The sequence below is a fragment of the Zootoca vivipara genome, chromosome 12 (assembly GCF_963506605.1).
Source record: "Zootoca vivipara chromosome 12, rZooViv1.1, whole genome shotgun sequence".
Lineage (NCBI taxonomy): Eukaryota > Metazoa > Chordata > Lepidosauria > Squamata > Lacertidae > Zootoca > Zootoca vivipara.
The window spans coordinates 39910623-39934662 of record NC_083287.1 but is presented as its reverse complement, the minus strand read 5'-3'; the positions used below and the strand labels follow the sequence as shown (position 1 = coordinate 39934662).

The following is a 24040-nucleotide window of genomic DNA, read 5'->3' as shown; positions in this document are numbered from 1 at the left end:
TCTCATTATACATGATAAAGTGATCTTCAGCCAACCCAACCCTTGCTTTTTCATGCAAGACCATTTGCAGTCGTTCACAGCTATCAGTCAGTCAATCACCCATTTCCACCACCCTTCTGAGTGATACGCCCTCCCCACCCTTTCCCTACATAAGCGCCTGGGGACTTCTGCTTCAGTGTATCTGAAGAAGAGTACATGCACACAAAAGCTCATACCAAAATAAAAACTTAGTTGGTCTTTAAGGTGCTGCTGGAAGGAATTTTTTTTATTTTGTTTCGACTACGTCAGACCAACACGGCTACCTACCTGTAAATATAAATACCTGTTAGAATGGGAATTAAAAGATGAGGTGGTGAAGTCCACCATGATAAAATGGGCTCAGGATATAGGGAGGCCTATATATATGAATCAGTGGGATAAATTACGGAGGGAGGGGATGAGATTTACAGCGTGTACAGGGATAAAAGAGAATATGCTAAAATTAGTTTACAGGTGGTATTTAACCCCAGAAAAAATTGCCAAAATATACAAAATCAATGTGAACAAATGTTGGAAATGCCAGGAAAAGATTGGCAGCTATTATCATTACTGGTGGCAATGCACTAAAATTTTTGAATTTTGTATATGAAATTTTTTAAAGGATGCTAAAAATGACGTTTGAAAAGAAACTGGAATTATTATTGCTAAATATGGTACTGTACCAGAAAACATCCCAGAAGATAGAAATAACATACTCCTATATGCCTGCACAGCAGCTAGGCTCATCGCACAAAACTGGAAGGGAGAAAAAATGCCCACAATTTTGGAATGGCAGGAAAAGTTGGTGGAGTTTATAAATTTAGATAAAATGACTGCAGTAATCAGAAATACTCCCAAGCAGAAATGTAAAATTGAGCGGAAATACGTTGAAGACTATCTGATCAAAGAAGATATAAAAACTGATTTGGTGATTTGCTTAAATTAAAAGATATGCAGGGAAATTTAGAGAATGTATGTAAATATAGGGAATCTATGCAAACAATAATGTGAAATGTAGATAAAGCAAGATATAAAGAAAATTAAACAAAAGGGAAGCGGTGTACAAACAATAAGGAGTCAAGTTGGGTTTTTTATGTGTTATTGTTGTCTTTCTTTAAATTTGCCTTTCATCCCCCCCCTTTCCTTTGTTTATATTATTTGTTTATAAATTTCTTTATTTGTTAATGTTCATTATTATTTGCTTGAAAATTTTGTAAATTTTATAAGTCTTTGTTATGGTCTCATATGATTTGTTATTGTTTCTTATTTCCTTTTGTTTTGTTTTTTCTGTGCTGTTGTTTTGTTCCTTTGTAATATTTTAAACAATTTAAATAAAGATTTTTAATGGGGGGGGAATAGTGTGAGAGAGACAGAAGCTGGGCAGGAGCAAAGTGAGTTTAGTGTCTTCTTACTCCCTGCCACCCCTCTAGGCTTGACGCTCAGTGACAAAACTGGTTTGTGTGGATGGCCCTCCTTGTTAAATAGAAATGGAGGCTGGAGGGCAAATTGATGAATTAAACAAGCTAGTCACTGGGTCCAGATTCGACGCACTGAAGAGTTCTGAAAGAGCTCTCATGTAAAACTGTTGCAATAAAAATGCCAAGTCACTAAAATCAGTTTCTGTACCAGACGGTTAGAAAGTAGCCAATTTAACACTAATGTTTTTTAAAGAGTTCTGGATGGAAAGGGGGAGCAGTCCAGGAGATTGATAGCATAAGGTCTATCATACTTAAGCTGGTGGGAAGCATTAAAGCCAATATTTGGGGAGAAAACACATACAAAAAGGAAAGGCCTTGCTGCAGAAGAATCAGCACGGCTTCCCCAAAGCAGATTTCTGTCTTAGCACCTTCAAAGAATTAAAGAACAAACGTTTTAACAAACCCATAAAGACATGATCCAGTAGACCTTAAATACTTGGGACTTGAAAAATGATTTGACAAAATCAATCACTAAAGACTTCTGAGTAAACTTAGCCATTCATAACAGAGAATCTATCCCATAGTAGCTAACTGGTTAAACTGAAAGCAGAGGGGCCGGAATAAAGATAGTTATCACGGAAGATGTTATTTAGTATTGGAGCTGCCCAAATATCAGTACAGGAACCAGTGCTATTTAAAAGACTAATTGCTGATGTGCAACCAAGAGTGAGCAGCGAGGAGCCCTAGTCTGCAGAAACAAAACAGATAGTGGAAACTCTTCAAAGGATTTCTCCAAGTTGGGTTGTTGTTGGCATCTGCCCGTCTTGAGAGACAATGGAGTATGCTTCTGGGGGTGAATGAGCAGCATAATGCCAAATGAGGTCCAAGGTAAATAGTGATATGATGCGTCTTGATTAGTCAGCTGACTTCACATACAGAATGATGTTTGAAGGGGTAGGGAAAGTGAACTCGGTGTCATCATAGGTGGCCCTAGGAAAAAGATCAACTCAGTGCGCTGGAGGTAGCAAATGCCAGGAAAATGATTGAAACACCTCAATACAATGATGAGCGTATATAAAAACCAGTTGCATTTGGAATGCTGTGCACAGTTCAGATTGCCCCCATCCCAATGAGGACATTGTAGGGATGAAGGAAGTACAGAAAAAAACAACTAAATTAATCAAGAGATTGGAGCGCCTTTCCTACAGAGAAAGGCCACTCAGTTTTAATTTATTATCAATTTTTTTAAAAAAATATATGGACAGAGTACATGACCACAGAATTGCAGAGTTGGAAAGGACCCCTAGGGCCTATCTAGCCTAACCCGCTGCAATGCAGGGATCACATGATAAAGGATTATACAATTATACCTGGTGTGAGTGTATTATTTTTCTCCTAAACTCAAGGTTGTCCAATAAAACAGATTGGCAGCACGAAAGGCTGCAGCTCAGGTGGCAGAGCATGTGCTTTGCATGCTGAAGGTCCCAGTTTTAACCCCCAGGAATCTTCAGGGAGGGCTGGGAGAGAAGCCTACCTGAAACCGCTGCCAGTCAGTGTAGACAATCCTGAGCTGGATGGAACCATGATCTGGCTCAACATAAGGGTCCCTATGCTCCTAGATTCAGGGGAGGCCAAAGAAATCAGAGCTCCACACAGAATGGAAAGTTATTTGACCACAGGCTTGTAGATGGCTTTAAAATGGAATTGGACCCCATACTCCATAAATGCGCACTGCTGCTTGGAAGCAGGGGAAGACTGCAGCCTTTGTGCCCTCCTGTGAGATACCCAGAAGAATTTGGCTGTCCACTGTCAGAAACAGGATGCTGGTCTCCAGCCAGCCAGGCTCCTCTCCTACTCAGTGACAAGCAGTGGACTGGCCCAACCTCATTCCTTCCCCTTGATTTCAGGTGCTTCAGAAGCCATCCACATGATTGGAGGGAAGACCACCATGTGGCACTTTGATAGCAATTCAGATTTGGAAAACAAGCAGGATAAACACAGAAACTAAGAGGATGAAGACAGTACAGTGGTGCCTCGCTAGACGAATTTAATTCGTTCCACAGGTCTTTTCTTATAACGAAAAATTCGTCTAGCGAATCCCATAGGAATGCATTTAATTTTTTAAAAAACTTTTTTGCCCATAGGAACGCATTAATTGAATTTCAATGCATTCCTATGGGAAACCGCAATTCGCTAGACGAATTTTTCGTAAAATGCATTCTTCTAGCGAGGCAACCTCCGCTAGAAAAAACCTTTCGTTAAGCGGAAATTTCGTTAAGCATGGCATTCGTTAAGCGAGGCACCACTGTATGCTAAACATTTCACTCTTGATTCATTTTTATCATGTGCCGTTTAGTTTCACACTGCAGCCTTAGAAGCCTGTTAAATAGTCAAAGGAAAAATTGGCCATTTTTAAAATAGAAAAAGGGGTAATATTATTTCATATTAATGGTTCCCCATACAGTCATACCTCGGTTTAAGTACGCCTCGGTTTGAATATTTTCAGTTTAAGTACTCCGCGGACCTGTCCGGAACGGATTAATCCACTTTCCATTACTTCCAATGGGAAAGTTTGCTTCAGGTTAAGTACGCTTCAGTTTAAGTACTCCACGGACCGCCTGGAACGGATTAATCCACTTTCCATTACTTTCAATGGGAAAGTTCACTTCAGGTTAAGTACACTTCAGGTTAAGTACAGACTTCCGGAACCAATTGTGTTTGTAAACCGAGGTACCACTGTATTCATTAGAGAAGCTGCCTACCAGAGTCTGGAAGGCCAGTCACCATCCATTTATTTCAGGCTGACAAGAATGCTATTCCAGCAGGAAGCAGAGCAGTCAAAGTGACAGGTCTCAAAAGTGAAAGGAACAGAATGATTTTGAGAGGGAGAAAGTCAGAAATAAGGACAACGCTGAAACAGAGGGGAGATGGAGTGAGTTGTTAAGCACAGCAGTCACCTACAAAAATATTGAGCACACACACACACACCCGCAAAAAAAGGGAAGAGGTTTGTGTGCGTAATCACACATGTACGCAAAAAGCACAGCACAAATTAATTCAGGGATGTGTACTTGGATCTGTGCCACCCTACAACATGGAGCTCAATGGGAAAGCAGAATAATGGCAAGTAGCTGATAAATTTGCAGGAGCCGTGTGTGCTGTGCTTTGGGCTCCTGCACACGTAATGTGTCCTTAGATCACACCAAAGAAAAAAATACTGCAAATTCACAGGAAGGTCTGTGACAGCTCGATTCAGAACCTTCAGTGCAGGTTAATACAAGTTCCAGGCAGTATCAACAACACAGGCTGCAGTCCTCTTGGATTTCAACTTCCCAAACCTTTCAAGTATTAAAATTAAATGAAGATTTCAAATACAGAGACAACATGACAGTAAGGAAATGGTAATATTGTGTTAAAAAACTTAAAAGGGGTTTTTTTGTGGAGGGGGGGGGGTGTGGATGCACAAAGGCAGCTTCTACAAAGGCATCATCTGCAGTATTTGTTCTCATATTGAAACTCACAAACACATTTCTTGTTCAGCACTGAAGACTTCCACGACAGCAGTACCACATGCAACCACTCTGCCTTGCTCACTTTATTTCACCTTGCATCGTTTATGGGTGTGGTTACAAAAACAGATATAGGTACTTTGGCTACAACTGTTTGCTGTGCATTAGTGCGCTAGGTAGGTGCAAGCCGTTCCCAGAAGGAAGGGGTTTACTGTACATTTCCCCCCTCTCTTATTTAACAATATTTCCAAGACCCAGATTCTCAGATCCTTTGTGCCTTTCCGATCACTACTGAGCATAAACCTATTCATAAAAAATTTGATATTTCTCAACCAAAAGAGCAGCACAAACAGTCAAGAAGAGCAAGAGGAGATTCAGCATATCAACCTCCCCAGTTGCGGAAGACCTGAAGGCTGCGCTGCTACGACTACCTTTTCATTCCATGCAGAAACCAGGTTGCTCAAGAGATCATGGTTGATGCTGCAGAAACTACTACGCCCGAGTACTAAAAGGCCTCTTCGCATTCTCAGCGTTAAGCTTCAAGGAGTCCAACAAGCCCTTGATCCGTTCGCTGGCTGGTCCCCTCTTCCTTCTCGTACCCTTGCTGGCATTATTTCCTGCTGATGTTAGGAGAAGGGCTGCCAGTCCCCAGCGCTGGTTGCTGCTGGTCGGACCCTTCCCTGTCTGCTGCAAAAGCCAGGCGCTCTCTCTAGCCAAATTGACAAATCTTTCAAGCTGCATTGCATTTACGTTCTTGCTGATATTATGGTTTTGTTCAAAGGGGTTCTGTATGTGAAGAGCAGACGCTTCTGGCTTGTTTTGCTCTTTCCCCTGTATACAGTATTTGGAAAAAAGGGGGGCAGTGGTGAAACAAAAATCATTTAACATGTGCACCATGTATTATTGACTGCCCTGAAGCAGAAACCCATGCAAAGTCCAAAACTACCACCACCCATTTATTGGGCCTTTCAAAAGAAAGCCAGGTGTTTATATGCAAGGGTATGCAGAAGGGAGATCGGGATCTACTGGTGGATCTCTGGCAAGTTGCAGTAGATGAGCAAGAGTTTCCAACTCCCAGAAATGTAATGGCTTTTCTTGCTTATAGCAGAAGTGTGCATGCACACAAAAGCTCATACCAAAATAAAAACTTAGTTGGTCTTTAAGGTGCTACTGAAGGATTTTCTTTATTTTGCTGAAATGAAGTAAGCTAACCAGAAATGGATTCGTGTATGAAAGGTCTGAGTGCTCAGTTCAGTTCTAGTACTGGGGGGGGAGGGGAGAATATTTAGGCATACAATATGCTCAGAGGCACCCTGTTCTACAATATTAACAGAATATCTTTTCTGCCAGGCTCTGGTTTGCAGATCTAGCAAAAGACACCAACCGTCCTGACTTTGCCTACCCCTGTAGTACAGAACACAGGGAATATGCTGTGTCCTTAGAGAAGCATTTCGATGGGCAAGCCAGAATTGCTGTGGCAGAGACAATGAACTGGGCTCAGAGGGAAAGTTCAAGAGCGGAAAGGCAGCAATTTCCACATACTCAAACACAGCAAAATACATATTTGCATATTTCTTTCATTCACAATAACTGAAAAGAGGAGAAAGGATTCAAGTTTTCGCCCCCATCTGTGAATAAGTCCAAGGGGGCTCTTAGCTGGAGTTTGTGCATCAGCCAAAAAAACAACAACAACCGAGGGGTGGCCTTAGATGCTTTGTCCTAAGGCAGGGGTAGGCAACCTAAGGCCCGTGGGCCAGATGCGGCCCAATCGCCTTCTCAATCCGGCCCACGGACGGTCCGGGAATCAGCATGTTTTTACATGAGTAGAATGTGTGCTTTTATTTAAAATGCATCTCTGGGTTATTTCTGGGGCATAGGAATTTGTTCATTTCCCCCCAAAATATAGTCCACATGGTCTGAGGGACGGTGGACCGGCCCACAGCTGAAAAAGGTTGCTGACCCCTGTCCTAAGGCCATAGCCAGCAAGGCCCATTTAGATCCAACATAGCAGGGAACTAGCAAGGTATTAAAATGTTCTCCCAATACGGCTGCTCAAAAAACGCCACAAGCCACCCACATCCATTCAGCAAACAGCCCCTCTCTCACCCAAATAATACATTTGGAGGTTTCTGAATTGAATGCCAACCCATACTGGCTGCACAATACAGTCATAGCAACACAGCAAAGCAGGAAGAATTACTAATGTCGATTTGCCCCCCCCCCGCCTCCAATATTCAGACATTTTCATACAGTAACGTAAAGACTCGTAATAAACCCCACAGGGGTGTGAAAGTTAAATACTTTTACCTTCCTGATATTTAGTGAATACTTGTTAAAATTAAAATTTCCAAAGTATTCAAAGAAGTCACTCAATAGGACATCTGAAAAAAGAGAAAAAGCACAGTGAGGAAAGAAGAGACCCAAGTTCAGATCTGACTGGTGAAAAGATTTACAAGGGGGCCTTCTTACCTAGGGTTTCTGTGTTTTCTGTGGGCTTAATTTTGTTCAAGTTACTAACGAAGGTACAGTCATGACCTTCAATCACATGCTTATCTTCTGCATCTGAAACAAAAAAAACACTTTTGATCTATCACATACAGAGACTATAGAATTTGATAAGGGATGAAGTTAATTGCATAGAAATTACTGTGTGACAAATTATAAAAATAACCGTTCAAGCACTTCAGCATTAAAACAATTCAGGCACAGACAATTATTATTTATATCTCTTATTCACTCTTCACTGGAAGGTCCCAGGGTGGGACACAGCATATAAAAAGGCAATACAACTGAAACAGCAACAAATACACACACCACCCCTTAATGCCTGAATGAGTAAGGAGGGTACTCATTGCTCCTAACAGTACCTTTTGGAAACGCAGAGGTAGAAAGTGGTGCAAAATCCAAGCAACTGCTCCAATTTGCAATGCTTAACAGTTAAAAACTTTTACCCTCCTTCCATTGCTTTTATCAACTAAAAAACAAATTGCAACCACTGCGAAGTTCTGGGAGGGGTTAGACTCTCCCTGAAGGAACAGGTGCATAGTCTGGAAGTAGTCCTTTGATTTAAATCTGTAACTGGACTGCCAAGCAGCTTCTGTGGCTACGAGTGCTTATGCCCAGCTCTGGCCATTCGTGGACTGGGATAACCTGGCCTCAGTCGTTCATGCCAATGACCTCCCCTTTTGGACTACTGCAATGTGCTTCATGTGGGGCTGCCCTTGAAGACTGTCTGGGATACTGCAGCTAGTGCTGGGAACTGTGAAACTTAGCTGTGAGGATATCTGGTTTTGCAGTTTGATTTTTTAAAAGTCCATTGTCTTTTCTTCTTTGTTGTATTTGCTCTGGGTCCCTTCCGGAGGAAGGGCAGGAGAAAATCTTATAATTATTATTCCACCTGCACATGTTCGTCAAACCCCTCCCTCTTACCAGCTAGCACCCTCAGCTGATCCAAAGTTGGAATGATGGGGGGCTTTCTTCTTTGCAGAAAAAACAAGACCATCATTGTGAGCGAGAAATTAGTAATCCAGGAGCCAGGAATGCTGCTGGTTATGGCTTGGACCCGTGCCCAGCACCGCACACTGAACACCAGAGCTCTCACACGCGGGTCGAGGCTGCCGTAGATATACAGGAGCTCAGAACTTTTCAGGGCAATTCTGTTGGAAAAGGAATGGAAGAGGGTCAAAGGGACAATATAGAGTGTCAACAACTTATAAGTGCAACACATGAGGGTCTGAGGAGAGCCCCTGCCAACAGGGAAACTGGGAGCATGCATCCTTTTTAAAGAAATGGCAACAGACTGTTTCCCAGGAGACAAAGGATCTACAACTGTAAGGCTTGCATAAACCTTTGCTGGTTTATTGCTGAAGAGTCAAATCAACACAGAATCACAGTTCTCAATGTATGATGTTCCCTGAGATGCAAACTTTATAAAGGCAGGGGGCATTGTGCTTATTAGTATATCTGCCCCGCAACCCAGATGTGGACCCATTAAGAGATACTAGGTTGTATCCAATGCTAGACATACTCAAGAGAAATTAATGTTCATGGCTAATGCAGGGTTATTAAATTCAACTTTGAGTAGAATTTAGTAATTGGATTTCACCCACTATGTCTCCTCATAGGAATAGGGCTGTCACTCAGAAGGGTAAAGAGGGAAGCAACTAAGGCCATCTGAAACGGTATCAGGAGGCTTCAGAGAGGGCTGGCAGGCAGGGTCAGACATGAGTGGTAACATGGAAGCACTGTGATCTTTCTTTGCAGAGGGCAAAACGACAGCTTTTGTCTGGCACAGAGAACTCAACATGGCAAAGTTCACAAATGCTAATCTGGTCAATGAAACATCAACACAGGTGTCTCCTGTGGTTTATTATAAAGGCAACTGTAAAGTATTCATATAATTGGTATTTCCCCTATACACAGGATTGAGAAAGGAAAGGAAAAAACGCTCAAAGAAAAAAAGAAAGAAACTGTGCCAGAAATGTTATTACTATGAAGCCTGCTCCCCCTACTGGTCATCAAGTGAAAAAACAAAGTTTTCTTTAATACAGTGGTCCCTCAACTTACCAATTACTGTATATTCTTGCGTATAAGACTACTTTTTAACCCAGGAAAATCTTCTCAAAAGTCGGGGGTCGTCTTATACGCCCAGTAGTCTTATACGCGGAAATATACGGTACCTGACATCTGTAGGTTTTGACTTATGAACGGGACAAATGGCCGCACACTTACGAATTTTTCTACATCTGACCGGAAACCGTTGGCGGCTTTAAATGCGGTTTTTCGGCTTACGAATTTTTACATGTGGTTTTTTCGACTTACGAATTTTTCCGAATATTTTTTTTCCTATGGGAAACCGCATTTCGACTTCCAAACTTTCCGACCTACGAATGTGCATTCGGAACGGATTAAGTTCGTAAATCGAGGGACCACTGTACCTCAACACTAATGCCCATCTGTATACTTTTATCCAGCAGTTCTCAAGTGGTTTCTCTCAGCAGACCACTTGAAAACTGCTGTTAGTCTTGGTGGACCACTTAACAGACCCTTCCCCACACCCTTTAGTGCTGTCATCATTGTCAAAACCAGCACCTAATTATGAACATTACAGGCCCTGTTGAGAAGGGCCCCTTTACCTGTAATTTTTTAGGGAGTAATTTGCAGGCTGCACCAATGCCACATTACGATGGACAGAGGCCCTAGGCCAGGGCTGTGGTGGCCTGTCTGATAATCCAGCCTTGCTTGGTCAAAACAATCTCAGTCTCCATTGCTGGAGTGGGGTGAGGAATAAAGTTGGGGGGGGGGAGAGATTATATTGATGCTAGCAGATCCCAATCTCCGTTTTGCCTGCTCCCGCTCAAGAATGCTGATATACATTGCCACTCTATAGCCACTGATGCATCCATATCTAAACCCAATATGGTGTGGTATACAGTATCGTGCATGGATGGGGAACCTGCAGCCTTCCAGCTGTTGATAAACTACAACTCCCATGATCCCTGACCATTAGCTGCATTGGCTGGGGTTGATGGGAGTTAAGAGCCCACCAGCTGGAGATTACCTGGTTCCCTTTCTCTGGTGCAATGGATGCAGTGCCAGGCTGGAAAGACATCACTAAGCGTCCTGGGTATTTCTGGCTGCCCTTGCCCTGAGTTTCCTGGACGGTAGGATATACATTTGAAAATGCTTACCTATTATTAGCTGTCAAGTCACACTGAAATCCTGAAGGCTGATGAGAAAATCGTACCAACGGACAGCGAGCATTAAGTATTTTTTGGACGCCGACACACCCAGGGCCAAAGTTATCAATAAATTCACCAATCACATAAAGGGTCCTCTGCGTTGCTACTCGTTCAGAAGGTACTCTCTTCATTAGATAATCTATGTTGAAGGGACCTGTTTGCTAACACAAAAGAGACAGAATAAGTCAAATGTTCAAAACCAAGGCAAGCCCCCTGACACAGTGTCCTCTTCAGAAATTTGTGTAAGATGATGAGCACTTGAAATTAGGATTGTTACCTGCATCTTCTACTGACCTGCCTCTTTTTAGTCTTTGCCCCGCTGAATGAGCAAAATATTATTGTTCCACACCTAGAACTCGAAAGATGTGGTTTATTTATTTAACATAATTTTTATACTGCTTGATTGTAAAAAAAAAAACTTCAAATTGGTTTACAAAGAAGGAATAAACAATACAGTCATATCTTGGTTCTCGAATGCCTTGCAACTCGAACGTTTTGGCTCACGAATGCCGCAAACCCGGAAGTGAGTGTTCCAGTTCGCGAACGTTTTTGGGTAGCCAAATGTTCGACGTGGTTTCCACAGCTTCCGATTGAGTGCAGGAAGCTCCTGCAGCCGATCGAAAGCCGTGCCTTGGTTTTCGAACGTTTTTGGAAGTCGAACGGACTTCCGGAATGGATTCCATTTGAGAACCAGGGTATGACTGTACAATTATTAGTATAAGCAATTAAAACATTCAAAAACTGAAAACCAGCAATAATCTAAAAACACACTGGCTTTCTAGATATCTCGGTAGGCCTGTCTAAACAACATGTTTTTAGCAAAGAGTACAGTGAAGGTGCCTGGCTGATATCAATAGGCAGGGAGTTCCAAAGTATAGGTGCCACCACACTAAAAGATCAAGTCCTTACAAATGTGGAATGGGTATTACACGCCATCTGTAATAGTGCCAGTTCTGCCAATCAAAGCTGTTGAGTGGGCATATCTTGCAGGCAAACTGTCCCCAAGTTGTTATGGGCTTTGTATACTAATAGTATACCAAGTAACTTGGCTTGGTAGCAAATCGGTAGCATATCTTAGAGTACTGGTGTTATAGGAGGCAGGGAAGAGCAGTTATATCCCTAAAATTAAATGGCCAGGATCCAAAGAGCCCCACTCATACCTAGTTTCTACTAACTTGTCCTGGCTTGCCCTAGATGCTGCTTCAGCTTGGGAGGGAGGGGGGCATATGGAGGCTGCAGCAGGAGAAAGGACAGTCAGAGACAGGCTGCATATAACCCCTTAGAGCCCAGCCAGTCTGAATCATGTCCAGCTCCAATGGACACTTGGGGAATAGATTTAACTTTTTTATATATAAAAGCAATGCTGTTCAAGAAATGCTCTGATATTGGAAACACATGCACCATCCATATCCATGACAAGAAAAGCTGCCTCCAGGCAAAGACTGAAACTGAGCCAGTTCTCTCAGTAGAGAGAAAAACCAACCTGGAGAAAGTCAGGGGTTTCCCACATGTGATGGGGAAATGGTTTTTAAGCACACAGCCTCTGTTTACAGGAGCAAAACAAGGCAGCATTGGCCAATACACTCTGGCAAAAATTACGCAAAAGGAGGAAGTGGTATATCTGGGACTCCTTTGTGCTGATGGGCAGCATTTTATTATACTGTCATAAGAACAATGTAACCGTGAACCGCATTACTGCAGTTTGCATATACTGCTGTTTGAGATAACATTGGCTAATTGCATAGAGGAAATGTACATGGCTTTGTAGCTGCCTGGAACAAACCTGCTTAGTTTGCTTATCCCCATGCGGACATTGTGTTTAACTCTTCCTGTGCTTGCACATTCATTGTCCAGGAGCATGTTAATGTGGCCACCGGCTGCAATGCAGCACATGGTACGGGCACCCAAGTCCCATTTTCATTGCAGAAAGCAAAGATGCATGAGAGCAGACTGTTTTGTGGGTGATGCTGATAAAAGCAATAAACACCATCAAAATTTTAGGGCAGGGTGGGGAAGCTGTAGCTCTCCACATGTTGCTGGACTCCCTGAATCCATCATCCCTGACCTTTGACCCCATTCAGTGGTAGTGATGTTAAATTCTCGAGAATAATCTTTTGGAGAATATTCTCGATTAACAAGAATATTAGAGAATTTTCATTTAAAATAGGAGAATATTCATTTTAATGCATTGAAAATGTTATAATTCTAATGCATTGAAAATGATATAATTAGTTAATATACATGTTAATCATGGGTAAACTTGTTCAGGTGGCAACCAAAAACTGTACAGATACTTTTATTCAATGGGGCAATGCAGTGAAATCATTCTTTGATTTTTTTTGCACGAAACTTCAAATTGAAAATTCAACATGAATGACTCATGTTAATCACTAAGCCTGCCACTAACCGTATATTTACCATCAACTTTGGATTCTAATTATGCTGTGTTTGTATGAAATGTAGCTTTTAAAGTAAAAGGAATATTTAAAAAACTCAGCTTGACTTGTTAGTTACTAGATTTTTAAAATGTGGGTTGTAAAACTGGTTCTTACATTAGAATTTAGTTTGTGAAGAATATTCTCCAGAGAATTTTCTAGCAGAGAAAATTTATAGTACCATCTATGTACACAGCACTCTTTGAATATGAGTAATTTGTAGCACCCCCAAATTTCAGTGTCAGGAAATTCCAGGAAGTAATGTGAGCAGAGAGGGAAAGTATATATATATACACACACACACACGGTAATCAGTCAATGAAATGCTGTTGTTTCGTACTTGAAGAAAAAGCCATTTACCGTGTTTCTCATATTTTAAGGCATCCCCAAAAAATAAGCCATGACAGGATTTCAAAGGGTTGGTGAAAAATAAGACATACCCCAAAAATAAGCACTATCGCAAAGCCCCGACCGAGCGAGAGGCGAAGCCGCGGGACCCAGCAGGAGCCTCGGTGTCCCCTGTGCGAAGCCCTGGGACCCGGCAAGAGCCTTAGAGCGCGTGCGCTAACCCCTGGGACCCGGCTGGGCCGCGGGAGTGAGCGCGAGTGGCGAGAGGCCGGCGAGGTAGCGCAAGATCGGGCCCTCGCCGGCTCCGCTACCACCGCAGCTGCGAGCCCTGAATTGCGGCGCGGCGGGGACTTTTCGCCGTTTGCCTTCCCCTTGGTTCGAGGAAGGCAAACCGCGAAAAGCCCCGCCGCGCCACAATTTGGCTCCTTCCCGCAGGCGCTTCGTCTCGGGCAAGCAGGCAGGGAGACGGCAACAGCCGGAGAAGCTGCGGGCTGTTGCCGTCTCCCTGCCTGCTTCCCCGAGCCGTAGCACATCGGGGGACAGAGCCGAAGATCGGCGGGCGCTCCTTGCTGGGCTTGACAAGCCCGGGAAACAGCGCCCGCCGATCTTCGGACCTGTGCTGTGTGACAGGCGGGGGTGGGGGGGAAGCGGAGATCGTTCTCCGCTCTCCCCCCACCCCCGCCTGTCACCGAAGATTGGCGGGCGCTGTTTGCTGGGCTTGACAAGCCCGGCAAACAGCGCCCGCCGATCTTCGGCCCTGTGCTGTGTGACAGGCGGGGGTGGGGGGGAAGCGGAGATCGTTCTCCACTCTCCCCCCACCCCCGCCTGTCACCGAAGATCGGCGGGCGCTCCTTGCTGGGCTTGACAAGCCCGGCAAACAGCGCCCGCCGATCTTCGGACCTGTGCTGTGTGACAGGCGGGGGTGGGGGGGGAAGCGGAGATCGTTCTCCGCTCTCCCCCCACCCCCGCCTGTCACCGAAGATCGGCGGGCGCTCCTTGCTGGGCTTGACAAGCCCGGCAAACAGCGCCCGCCGATCTTCGGACCTGTGCTGTGTGGCAGGCGGGGGTGGGGGGAAAGCGGAGATCGTTCTCCGCTCTCCCCCCACCCCCGCCTGTCACCGAAGATCGGCGGGCGCTCCTTGCTGGGCTTGACAAGCTCGGGAAACAGCGCCCGCCGATCTTCGGCCCTGTGCTGTGTGACGGGCGGGGTGGGGGGGAAAGCGGAGATCGTTCTCCGCTCTCCCCCCACCCCCGCCTGTCACCGAAGATCGGTGGGCGCTCCTTGCTGGGCTTGACAAGCCCGGCAAACAGCGCCCGCCGATCTTCGGCCCTGTGCTGTGTGACCGGCGGGGTGGGGGGGAAAGCGGAGATCGTTCTCCGCTCTCCCCCCCACCCCCGCCTGTCACCGAAGATCGGCGGGCGCTCCTTGCTGGGCTTGACAAGCCCGGCAAACAGCGCCCGCCGATCTTCGGCCCTGTGCTGTGTGACCGGCGGGGTGGGGGGGAAAGCGGAGATCGTTCTCCGCTCTCCCCCCACCCCCGCCTGTCACCGAAGATCGGCGGGCGCTGTTTGCTGGGCTTGACAAGCCCGGCAAACAGCGCCCGCGTGCACTTTATTAAAAAATAAGACATCCCTTGAAAATAAGCCATGTTGTGTTTTTTTGAGGAAAAAATTAATATAAGACATGTCTTATAATATGAGAAACACGGTAGTTACAGGCTGGAAATTTGGGTTGAAGATGTAACATTAATTCACACATCAACTGAAATGCAATTCTTCTGATGGCTGAATTGAAGATAATGTCACTAGATGCTCTCCAAGGAGCTATGTATATATTATAAGCTCATGTTTGAGAAAGGATTAGGCCTATAAATATTAGATCCTCTGATAATTTGATTGGAGTCCAGCAAATGAAGCCATAACGGACACATGCAAGGGTAGGCTTTTTCCAGCTTAGAACCTGCCTGCTGCTTAGTCGTATGAATAAACTAGTAAGTATATACACTGAAAGACTGGGAGCAGTGGATGCAAAGCAGCTTAAGATGAATGCACGGCATTCAGGAAGTTCAGTAACAGCTGTGCAAAATGACAAAAACAAACCAAAAAAGCTGTAGATGTAGCCAACTTTGATATTTTGCATCATGGCAATTAAAACAAATCAAATTAATAAAAATGGTCATGATTGTGAAACAGTCATTCCACACTCTAATCAAAAGACAAACAAATGGAGGATGCTGTTAGAGAAAGACCTTACCCTTTGGGTAGCATTTTTTCGGATCCCATCCAGATCCAAAAGCATGTCTAAGTCACATCCCAGTTTACCAAAGCTGTTCACAGAAGAGCCAAAGGGCTTCACAATGCAGTCTGGAAAATAAGCACTTGCAATGTCTTGAATTAAAGAGCAGGTTAAAAATCGGAGCTTAGTGTTTTCCTCTGTCAGCTGATACTTCTCTACGAGCATGTACAACTGGTCGCTCAACTGCAAAGACAAAAAAAGGGAGAGGGGGGACACAATCTCAGGTTATGTGAGGCACTTGGATGACCTTTGAGAGTTGAGAAACAGCTGCATTGTCTGCGAGGTACAACTTTACAACATAAAGCAAGCAGAGGCTAAACTCAGCATTCTTTCTTTCCAAATCCATCCTTAAAGATTATTGGAAAAACTAGCTTAAAACTCTGGTGTGCAGAGCAAGTACTGTACTTTAAAAACAAGTACTTTAAACATCAGTTCTCTCTGCACTGAACACAATAGATAGTGGTTCAATGGAAGATCAACAGATTCAGAAAAGACATAAGTAACTTCTATATACAGCAATTCTTACATACTTGGCTTAAAACATCCCCTTTTGGTAGTCCTACTGACTTAATTGTTCCTGCTATTTGGTGCTTGCTAAATTACTGTGCACTATTGAAGATAAAAAGGGATGGAATTTGTAAGCCACCATAATCCACTGACAGTTTCATCCTAATATTAATCATCAGAATGTCTCAAGTTCTAACATCTACTGTTATCCGAGTGTACCAAGTGATACATTTAGCAAATATGTAAAGTCACCCTGTGCACATGTCATTAAGCTATAATTGGTGGTTTACTGTGAATATGCTAACTGTTCCTGCTTTGTTCCTCTCAACTAGTGAGTAGGAGCAACAAGTCACAATCCTTGGCTTAGTATTACATCCAAACCAGGGGTCGTGGTTTGTTTCACTTCCCCAAAACCATGTTTGGAAACAGGGCCGTCTTAAACGCCCCTGCCGCTGTGGTGCGCCGGATCTCACCGGCGCCCTCCCGCCCCGTTTCCCAGCGCGGTGGGTGGGTGGGCGCAGCGGCAGGCGGGCAGGCACAGCGCGATCTCTCTGGCGCCCTCCCGTCCCGTTTCCCAGCGCGGTGGGCGGGTGGGCGCCGCTGCGCAGCGGACCGGTGGATCGGCCGGCCAGCGGGCGGGCGCAGCTCGCGGCGCCTTTCTGGCGGGCTGGCGCCATGGTGCCCTGCACCACCGGGGGTCTACCTAGAGCCGGGCCTGTTTGGAAAGCCAAACTATTGTGGAGAAGTGAAGCAGAAGCAATCTGCTTGGTCACAGTGGTCACAGTAAGTTAGTAACCACGGCTTACTACAAAGTGCAAACACAATAATAAAGCTGCTTTATTTCTTATAAGAGAAATTGCAAACATGAACTTACACTGTCAGCATTACATAGGTTCGTCAGCAGCTCTCCAACTTGAATAGTTGCCTGTTTATGACGGTAAACTGGAGTCTGATTGGAAGCTTGGCTTGGTGGGTTTTTCAATGTTATTGTAAAAATTCTGGATTTAAATGGAACAGGACAGTCATCCACCAACTGTACAGAACCAGTAGCATCCTGCAGTGAAGCTATACTGTTGGTCTCAGAAAATTCTACTACTGCATACATCCCCTGAAGTAATAGAAAAGAAGAAATTGTAACATTTATGTAGTATGATACATAACAGATTATATCTGTAAGCACAGGCTAGACATTAGAATGATTTTTCATTTTTTTAACATGTTAAGACTACAGTGGTACCTTGGTTTTCAAACTTAATTCGTTCCGGAAGTCTGTTTGACTCCCAAAACATTCGAAAACCAAGGCACCGCTTCCGATTGGCTGAAGGAGCTTCCTGCACTCAAGCAGAAGCCGTGTCGGGTGTTCAGCTTCTGAAAAATGTTCGAAAACCGGAACACTTTACTTCCAGGTTTTTGGCGTTCGGGAGCCAGTGTGTTCGTCAACTAAGCCATTTGAGAACCAAGATTCCACTGTAAAGCTAAATGTTCCTGCTATGTGTATGAAACTAACTGTATTTTGTAAGTTGCCTTGGGAGACCTTTGTGTGCAAGTATTTTAAAATCTGCCAAACACTAATTCCCATGCTATCCACTTCTGTAAAGGATACAGATGAGTTATCTTAAGTCCATCTGCTCTTGGGTCTTTATATTTGAATCACACAAATTCAGTTGTTAATGCTGCAAATACTGTACTTACGTAACTTTCATAGAAGAAGTGATTCTTAATGTCTCCATGAGATGACAAGTATTTGAGTAGTTTTTTCTCATTGATTTTGGATGGGCAGTTAATTAACACTGTTCTTTGTGCCTGCTCTCGTCTTTCTGCTAAGACCTTACTGAATGTCTTCTTTCTGGTGCTAATTTCAGTATCTGGATGGAAGGGGGGGGCAGATTATATGAGCAGAGTTTTACAACCTGATATTAGTACATGTACTTCATTTTTAAAAGCAAAAAGGTACATACTACATAACAATCCCCCCCCCAAAAAAACCTACATAAAAGCTTGTGTGCATTTTTCTTTTCACTAAACTTGTTACCTGTATAATTTTTACTTCTTCAGACATGGTCAAAACCAGAATAATTATTTACATAAGGTGCATTTCCCACACTGGAATAGCTGCCATGTGCCGATGCTCATGCTTGCAGGTAGCATATACAAAAATAAATCACCATTTGAGCCTATGTGCAGCAGATCTGCTAAGGTAGTAAAATGGACTTACATCAGACTTCAGATAGGCACACCATTTCTGAATGCTTGCATAAAGGGTGGAATGGAATATTTCCCCAAACCAACCTAGTTTTATCATTCCCCTACACATGCCATGCTAAAAAAAAAAAGTCCAGAGGCTACGGTGCCATCCAGGTATTAAGCACAACATCCCTTGCCTGCATGAACTGTCCTGTGGGGGCTTGGATGTGTGTGAGAAGGCACACTTTGCTCAACTGGAAACAGCCCCAGGTACCAGGTATAAGAACTTAAGAGGAACCCTGCTAGATCAGACCAAAGGCCCGCACCCTGTTTTCCAGTGGTGAACCAGATACCTATGGGGAGGATGACGGCAATAACACTAGTATTCACAGGTGTTTGTGTAATTTGGGAATATGCGCAAAATTGCACCAACTGCTCAGTCTGTTTCTCAAGGTGCCCTTCCCCAACACCCGATATCTGTTCATGGTTAAGATGCCAGCTGTGGTAGGCATCTTGAAATAGCTTAAGGCCATAGGCAATGTGGGTGGTGGTGGTGGATCTCTCTTCGAACTTGAATCTTTCTGTGTATTTGAATTTCTTCACTTTAACCTCTAAGACCAAGTTCCTGCAAACAGTACAGTTTATGATGCAGTAATACAACTTATGAAGCATGTGTGTGTGTGTGTTTGAATTATCTTGAGTCAATAAAACACTTTATACTGAACGGTGTTCACTGTCAATTCTAGAAAGACCAACGACAGGAAAATGAGAAGATTGTGAAGCTTTGCTGGACTACTCTACTGGTGCTGCACAACTCAGCTGGTCACACTAGTATAGGTCCAACTGAAGCGGACCCAAAAAGGGCAACTCCCTCCCTACCAGGGAAGAACCGGTGAGGGAAGATCCACCTCAAGAACAAGGCAGTGGTGGTGGCGGGCGAAGAAAGCTTGACATTGGGATCTGCCGCCCCTGTTGGACCCTACCGCCTGAGGCAGTTGCCTCATGGGTGGGTCGTCCCTGTATGGATGCAATATTAAACCACTATCAACAGACACCCTGGAGGCGATATTGTTTTCGAGGTTATAGCCACTGGTAGCTTTATCATCCGTCCCCTTTCAAAGCCATCTCAAGTCGGTGGCCGCCAGCGCATCCCCGGGCAGCGAATCCCTTCGCCTCGCTGCTCACCCACTCGACATAGCTGTCAAGTTCTCCCTTTTTTTCAGGGAAATTCCCTTAGGCTGAATAGGCTTCCTCGCGAGAAAAGGGGAAACTTAACAGCTATGCCACTCGAGGGTCCCTCGCCCTCTCCCCTCAAGTTGCCAAGCAACAGGCAGACCTCAAGAGAGAGGGAGGAACGCGAGGGCGGGCGGGAAGCGGCCTCCCAAGAAATCGAAACCTCTTTTACCTGCCGCCGCTTCCTCGCTGCCGGGGCCCTGCGGCTCCCTCCGCGCAGCTGCCGCAGCTTCCGTGGAGCTGAACCGGTTCCCAGCGACCCTCAGCCTGGCCTCGGCGCGGCGGAGGAAGCACAGACCCCGGCACTGGAACCAAAGAGGCACTCGCCCCATGGGGGCCGCCATTCCTGAAAGAAACGCGGGAAGGGCCCGCACTGCGCACGCGCGACACCTGACGGGGCGACACGAGGGTCAATATTCATCGGCTTCAGTGCGCGCGCGCGGGCGTTTTTTTTCCTTTCGACGGGAGCGCGGAGAGGGCAAATCTCCGGGGTTCGCGAGAAGAAGCGATAGATTATTGGATAGAATGCTTCTGAATGCGGAGGCTCCGTTTTTATCTGTCGTGGCGAATGGCCCATCGGGACTCCTGTCGATTAATTTGTTTGCCTGTCGTAACAACAGTGCTAAGACCTGAACTGAGTGCTGGTTTCAGCCACCATCAGGGCTCCAACGCCGTAATTTTTTGTACTGTAATCCTGGCTTTATTTAAGGATGGGTCACCAAAGTTGCTGCTGATAGAGCGTTCGAACTGTGCTACAGTGAACCCAGTCTATTTAGGATTATGGTAAGTCCTGTTAAACTAAGCAGAATTTATATCCAAGTAAACATCAGGACAGAGCTTAAATCTTTGCACATGAATAATAAAAAAGGCACCTGGAAATAAGCAGCAATACCGGTAGCAACGTACCCTCAATTCTGAGCCCACTTAGCACCATTTGTAGTGACACGTGCAGCCAAGCTGAGAAATGAGTTTGAATTTTGTAGGAATGGACTTTATAAAGTAACAATATGATAAAAACAAAAACAATGTGATTAAGAAAACATTATAACACGCTGCCTGATAAGGACCACTGGTCCTTTTGGCAGCAGCACATTTCTGGCAGGGGGCATTCCCCAGCTTTGCTTAGAGATGCCTGGAATTGCATTGGAGCAGGGTGGATTTGATTTAAATCAAACTGATTTAAATCACGATTTGAATCACGATTTAAATCACTAGTCAGTAAGGCTTGATTTAAATCATAGTTGATTTAAATCATAAAGACTAATTCTTGCTGGTATAACTTTAATATGCAAGTAGATGTAGATTTTTAGAATAACAACTTTTCATATTAGTTTTTTTATCCCCAGTTTAATAGGTTAATCATTCATATTTGGACAACTTTACTGTTGTACTTAGGAAGGAGAAAAATAATCATTACCTTAATAATAACAATTTAAATAGATTTATTCAACTGAAACAATAACATTTCAGCAAATGTTATTTGCTTAAACAAACATCCATGTTTGTTAACTAATTTGGCTAAACAAAAACAATATATATATATTTTAAGAAACTTAAGACTGTCAGCCCAGCCTACACATGAAAAACTTAAATACTGTCCACTCCAAACAATCAGAAAAATATTGTTTCTATTCTATTCACTGAACTTCTTGAAACTTAGCACTGAAGGGGTTGTTTCTGTATTCATAGGTTTGTAGAACAATAGGATTAAGGTCTTTTTCTCAACTCTGTTCATGTTATGACATTTTTGCTGTGAAGAAGAGGCATGTGATCTCTGTTTAGTCAAATTCAGTTTTGAGAACTGCAAAAGTAAACCAAGCACCTGTGATAATATCTTGTAGGCAGAGAAACTGCCCAATAATCTTACAAAAACCTCTGGAAGAGCATAACATTGTGAATGGATTAATGGAATTTATTTACCCCCAAAATTAAACATATACAACCTTATACTACAAAATTAAAAAACTAATCTTTATTTCATGATAGAATAACCTTTGGATGGTAATATGTTTTCCTCAAAAAGCATTTTATTTAAAAAAATCCAATTTAAATCAAAAAAATCGATTTAAATCAAAAAAATCCGATTTAAATCAAAAAAATCTGATTTTTTTGATTTTTTTAAAAAAATCATTGATTTTTATCCACCCTGCATTGGAGGACCCTTGTCTTTAAGGGATGTGTTCCACTACCAAGCTGCAGTCCTGTCCCCATCCTTAGTAGGACATTGACTAGGTGTGTTTCTATAACGTTCAACTTCAAAGGGCAACTGGATGCTGCAGAAGACAACAGTTGCAGGGAACAGGGGTGCCTTTCCAGACTCCTACACTTTGATGGCATGCTGCACCTGCTTAAATTTCCCCTTCTAACTTTGGGCCAGTGTTAGTTTTTTTTTGCTGCCTGAGGTGAAGAGATGAAGCTTCTACCATTTCTATTCGTCTGTTTATTTGTCCCTTAACTGTGGTCCCCTTGTGGCTCATTCACCTGCCCCTGGTCAACTTCCTAGTCCTCAAGGTGTGTGCTCTTAAACAATATTATTATTAATCCAACAGGATGAACATATTGTTTATGAAATAAACAAATGGAAAGAATAAAACATGAAACATTTGCAATAATTTTGCCCGCAGTTGCATCGATAATATTTATGTCAATCCTATTTTTATCTTTGGCACTATATGGAGAGTTCAGAGAGAAAGAGAGTGGGGACAGGACATCTTATTAAATGAAAAGGTAGCATATACTGAGATAAATTCATTATGAGGACCATGTTTTTCCAGCGGTATCAGCTGGTGGAAATAAAGAATGTTACTGCACCTAGGTCCTGTTTCTGGCTTTCCACAGGCCAGTATGAGAACAGAGTGCTGGGCTAGGTGAGCCATTGTTCTGATCCAGCTCTTCTGTGCTTTTCTTCAGAGCAACTGGTGTATTGTGCACAGGTTTCCTCAAGCAGCCTCTGCCAATGCACTGCCCTAGAAATGTTTTGAACTATAACTTCCATTACCCCCAGCTAGATTTGAGTCAAAGGACAAGTGAACTGGAGCAATATTTGTTCATCCCTAAATTGTGGCCCATTGTGTGGGGAAGCTTTAGACAGAATGGGCAGGACTGGGGAACCTGCATAGCTGCTGTTGGACTCCCATCTCCTATCAGCCCCAGGCAGCATGGCCAAGATTGACGGCCGGGTGATAGAAGCTGGAGCACAGCAACATCCAGAGGGCCACAGGTCTCCCTTCCCCATCACTATTGCTTAGGAAAAGACAGTCCGCCTCTACTTCCATCTATTCTATAATTTCCCCAACTGAAGTAAAACACTTCCCTTCTAGTGATTTGTGCTGAAGTAAATTAAGGTGTTATAAGTGTGTAGAAGCGATCGTGTTAACCGCTGCCTGTTTTCTCGGGCTTTTATTTTACCTCATCAAAGTGATGGTTATCCCAAAGATAACTGGATCTTGACTAGTCTCACGAATGATCCCTGAGGGACTTTGCTGTCCATCCCAAGCTTCCTTTGCCGTGCGTATAATCTGGATGCTTCCAGAAGGAGGAGTCTTCTGCGCATGGCTCCCATTGAGCAGGCAGGAGTCATCACAGCAGGACTGTCTGGGTGGCCAATTATGACACCTGTGCACGTGAGCCTGGAGGGGGAGGACTGCTTTCAGTTTCCACACCCAGAAATCTAGGTGACCACCCTTTCTGTTTTTCATGGGACATTCCTTGTTCTTGAAGTCTGACTGAAGGAATCATTAGAAGTGCTTTCATGAAATAATCATGAAAGGCCTAAAGACTGTGGTAGACACTATTAACTTTATTACAGGGTTCCTAAACTGTGGTCTGCAGATCACCAGTGGTCCAGAGATGCTTTCTAAATCCCTTGTTGTCCAGGAAAACAGTCTCCCCTAGGCAATGAGGGTTCTGTGCCTGCTGAGCAACTCTAATGCCTCAGTCGCTTATAATTTGGCCCTCTTTGCGCTGGCAGGAAGGAAAGATCAGGAAGAAGGAAGATAAAACTGCAGTAAATTGTAAGGGAGATTCAGATGTCTAAATAGAAATTTGTTGTATGAAGTTATAGAGGCACCCCATTTACAGTCTCGCTTGCAATATACGGTTCTGATTGCTTCTGCAGAGCCTTTATGTTTTTATATATGTATTTATTTCCTCTTGATAGTGTTTGTATGGTTTTGTCATGGTCTTTGGCTAGTACAATAAAATATTATTCTTGCCACCCTTTTTGCCAGCGGTCCCACCAACAATACATGCAGCATGTTTAATTCAGCCAGTTTGAAAACCATTTCCGGAGTTAGCGTAATGAAGCATAATACAACTCGAACGATGCATTTTGCCTTAGGCACCTGTCTGG

General features: G+C 43.9%; 1 protein-coding gene across 2 annotated transcripts; it reads right to left on the bottom strand.

Moving 5' to 3' along the window:
• Window positions 1-4891: 4891 nt before the first annotated feature.
• Window positions 4892-20055, bottom strand: MTPAP (mitochondrial poly(A) polymerase). 2 transcript variants are annotated; one of them, XM_035129807.2, is made up of 9 exons: window positions 19862-20055; window positions 17965-18137; window positions 17147-17380; window positions 15724-15948; window positions 10636-10847; window positions 8375-8601; window positions 7415-7507; window positions 7253-7326; window positions 4892-5776 (listed from the first exon to the last, which is right to left on the bottom strand). In XM_035129807.2, the coding sequence occupies exons 1-9, from the start codon at window positions 20031-20033 to the stop codon at window positions 5438-5440; spliced, it is 1749 nt and encodes a 582-aa protein (XP_034985698.1). In that variant the 5' UTR covers window positions 20034-20055; the 3' UTR covers window positions 4892-5437. The 2 variants fall into 2 exon arrangements, with proteins under 2 accessions (XP_034985698.1, XP_034985699.1); XM_035129808.2 differs by lacking the exon at window positions 17965-18137 and having other exon boundaries at window positions 19862-19959.
• Between the last annotated feature and the right edge of the window lie 3985 nt (window positions 20056-24040).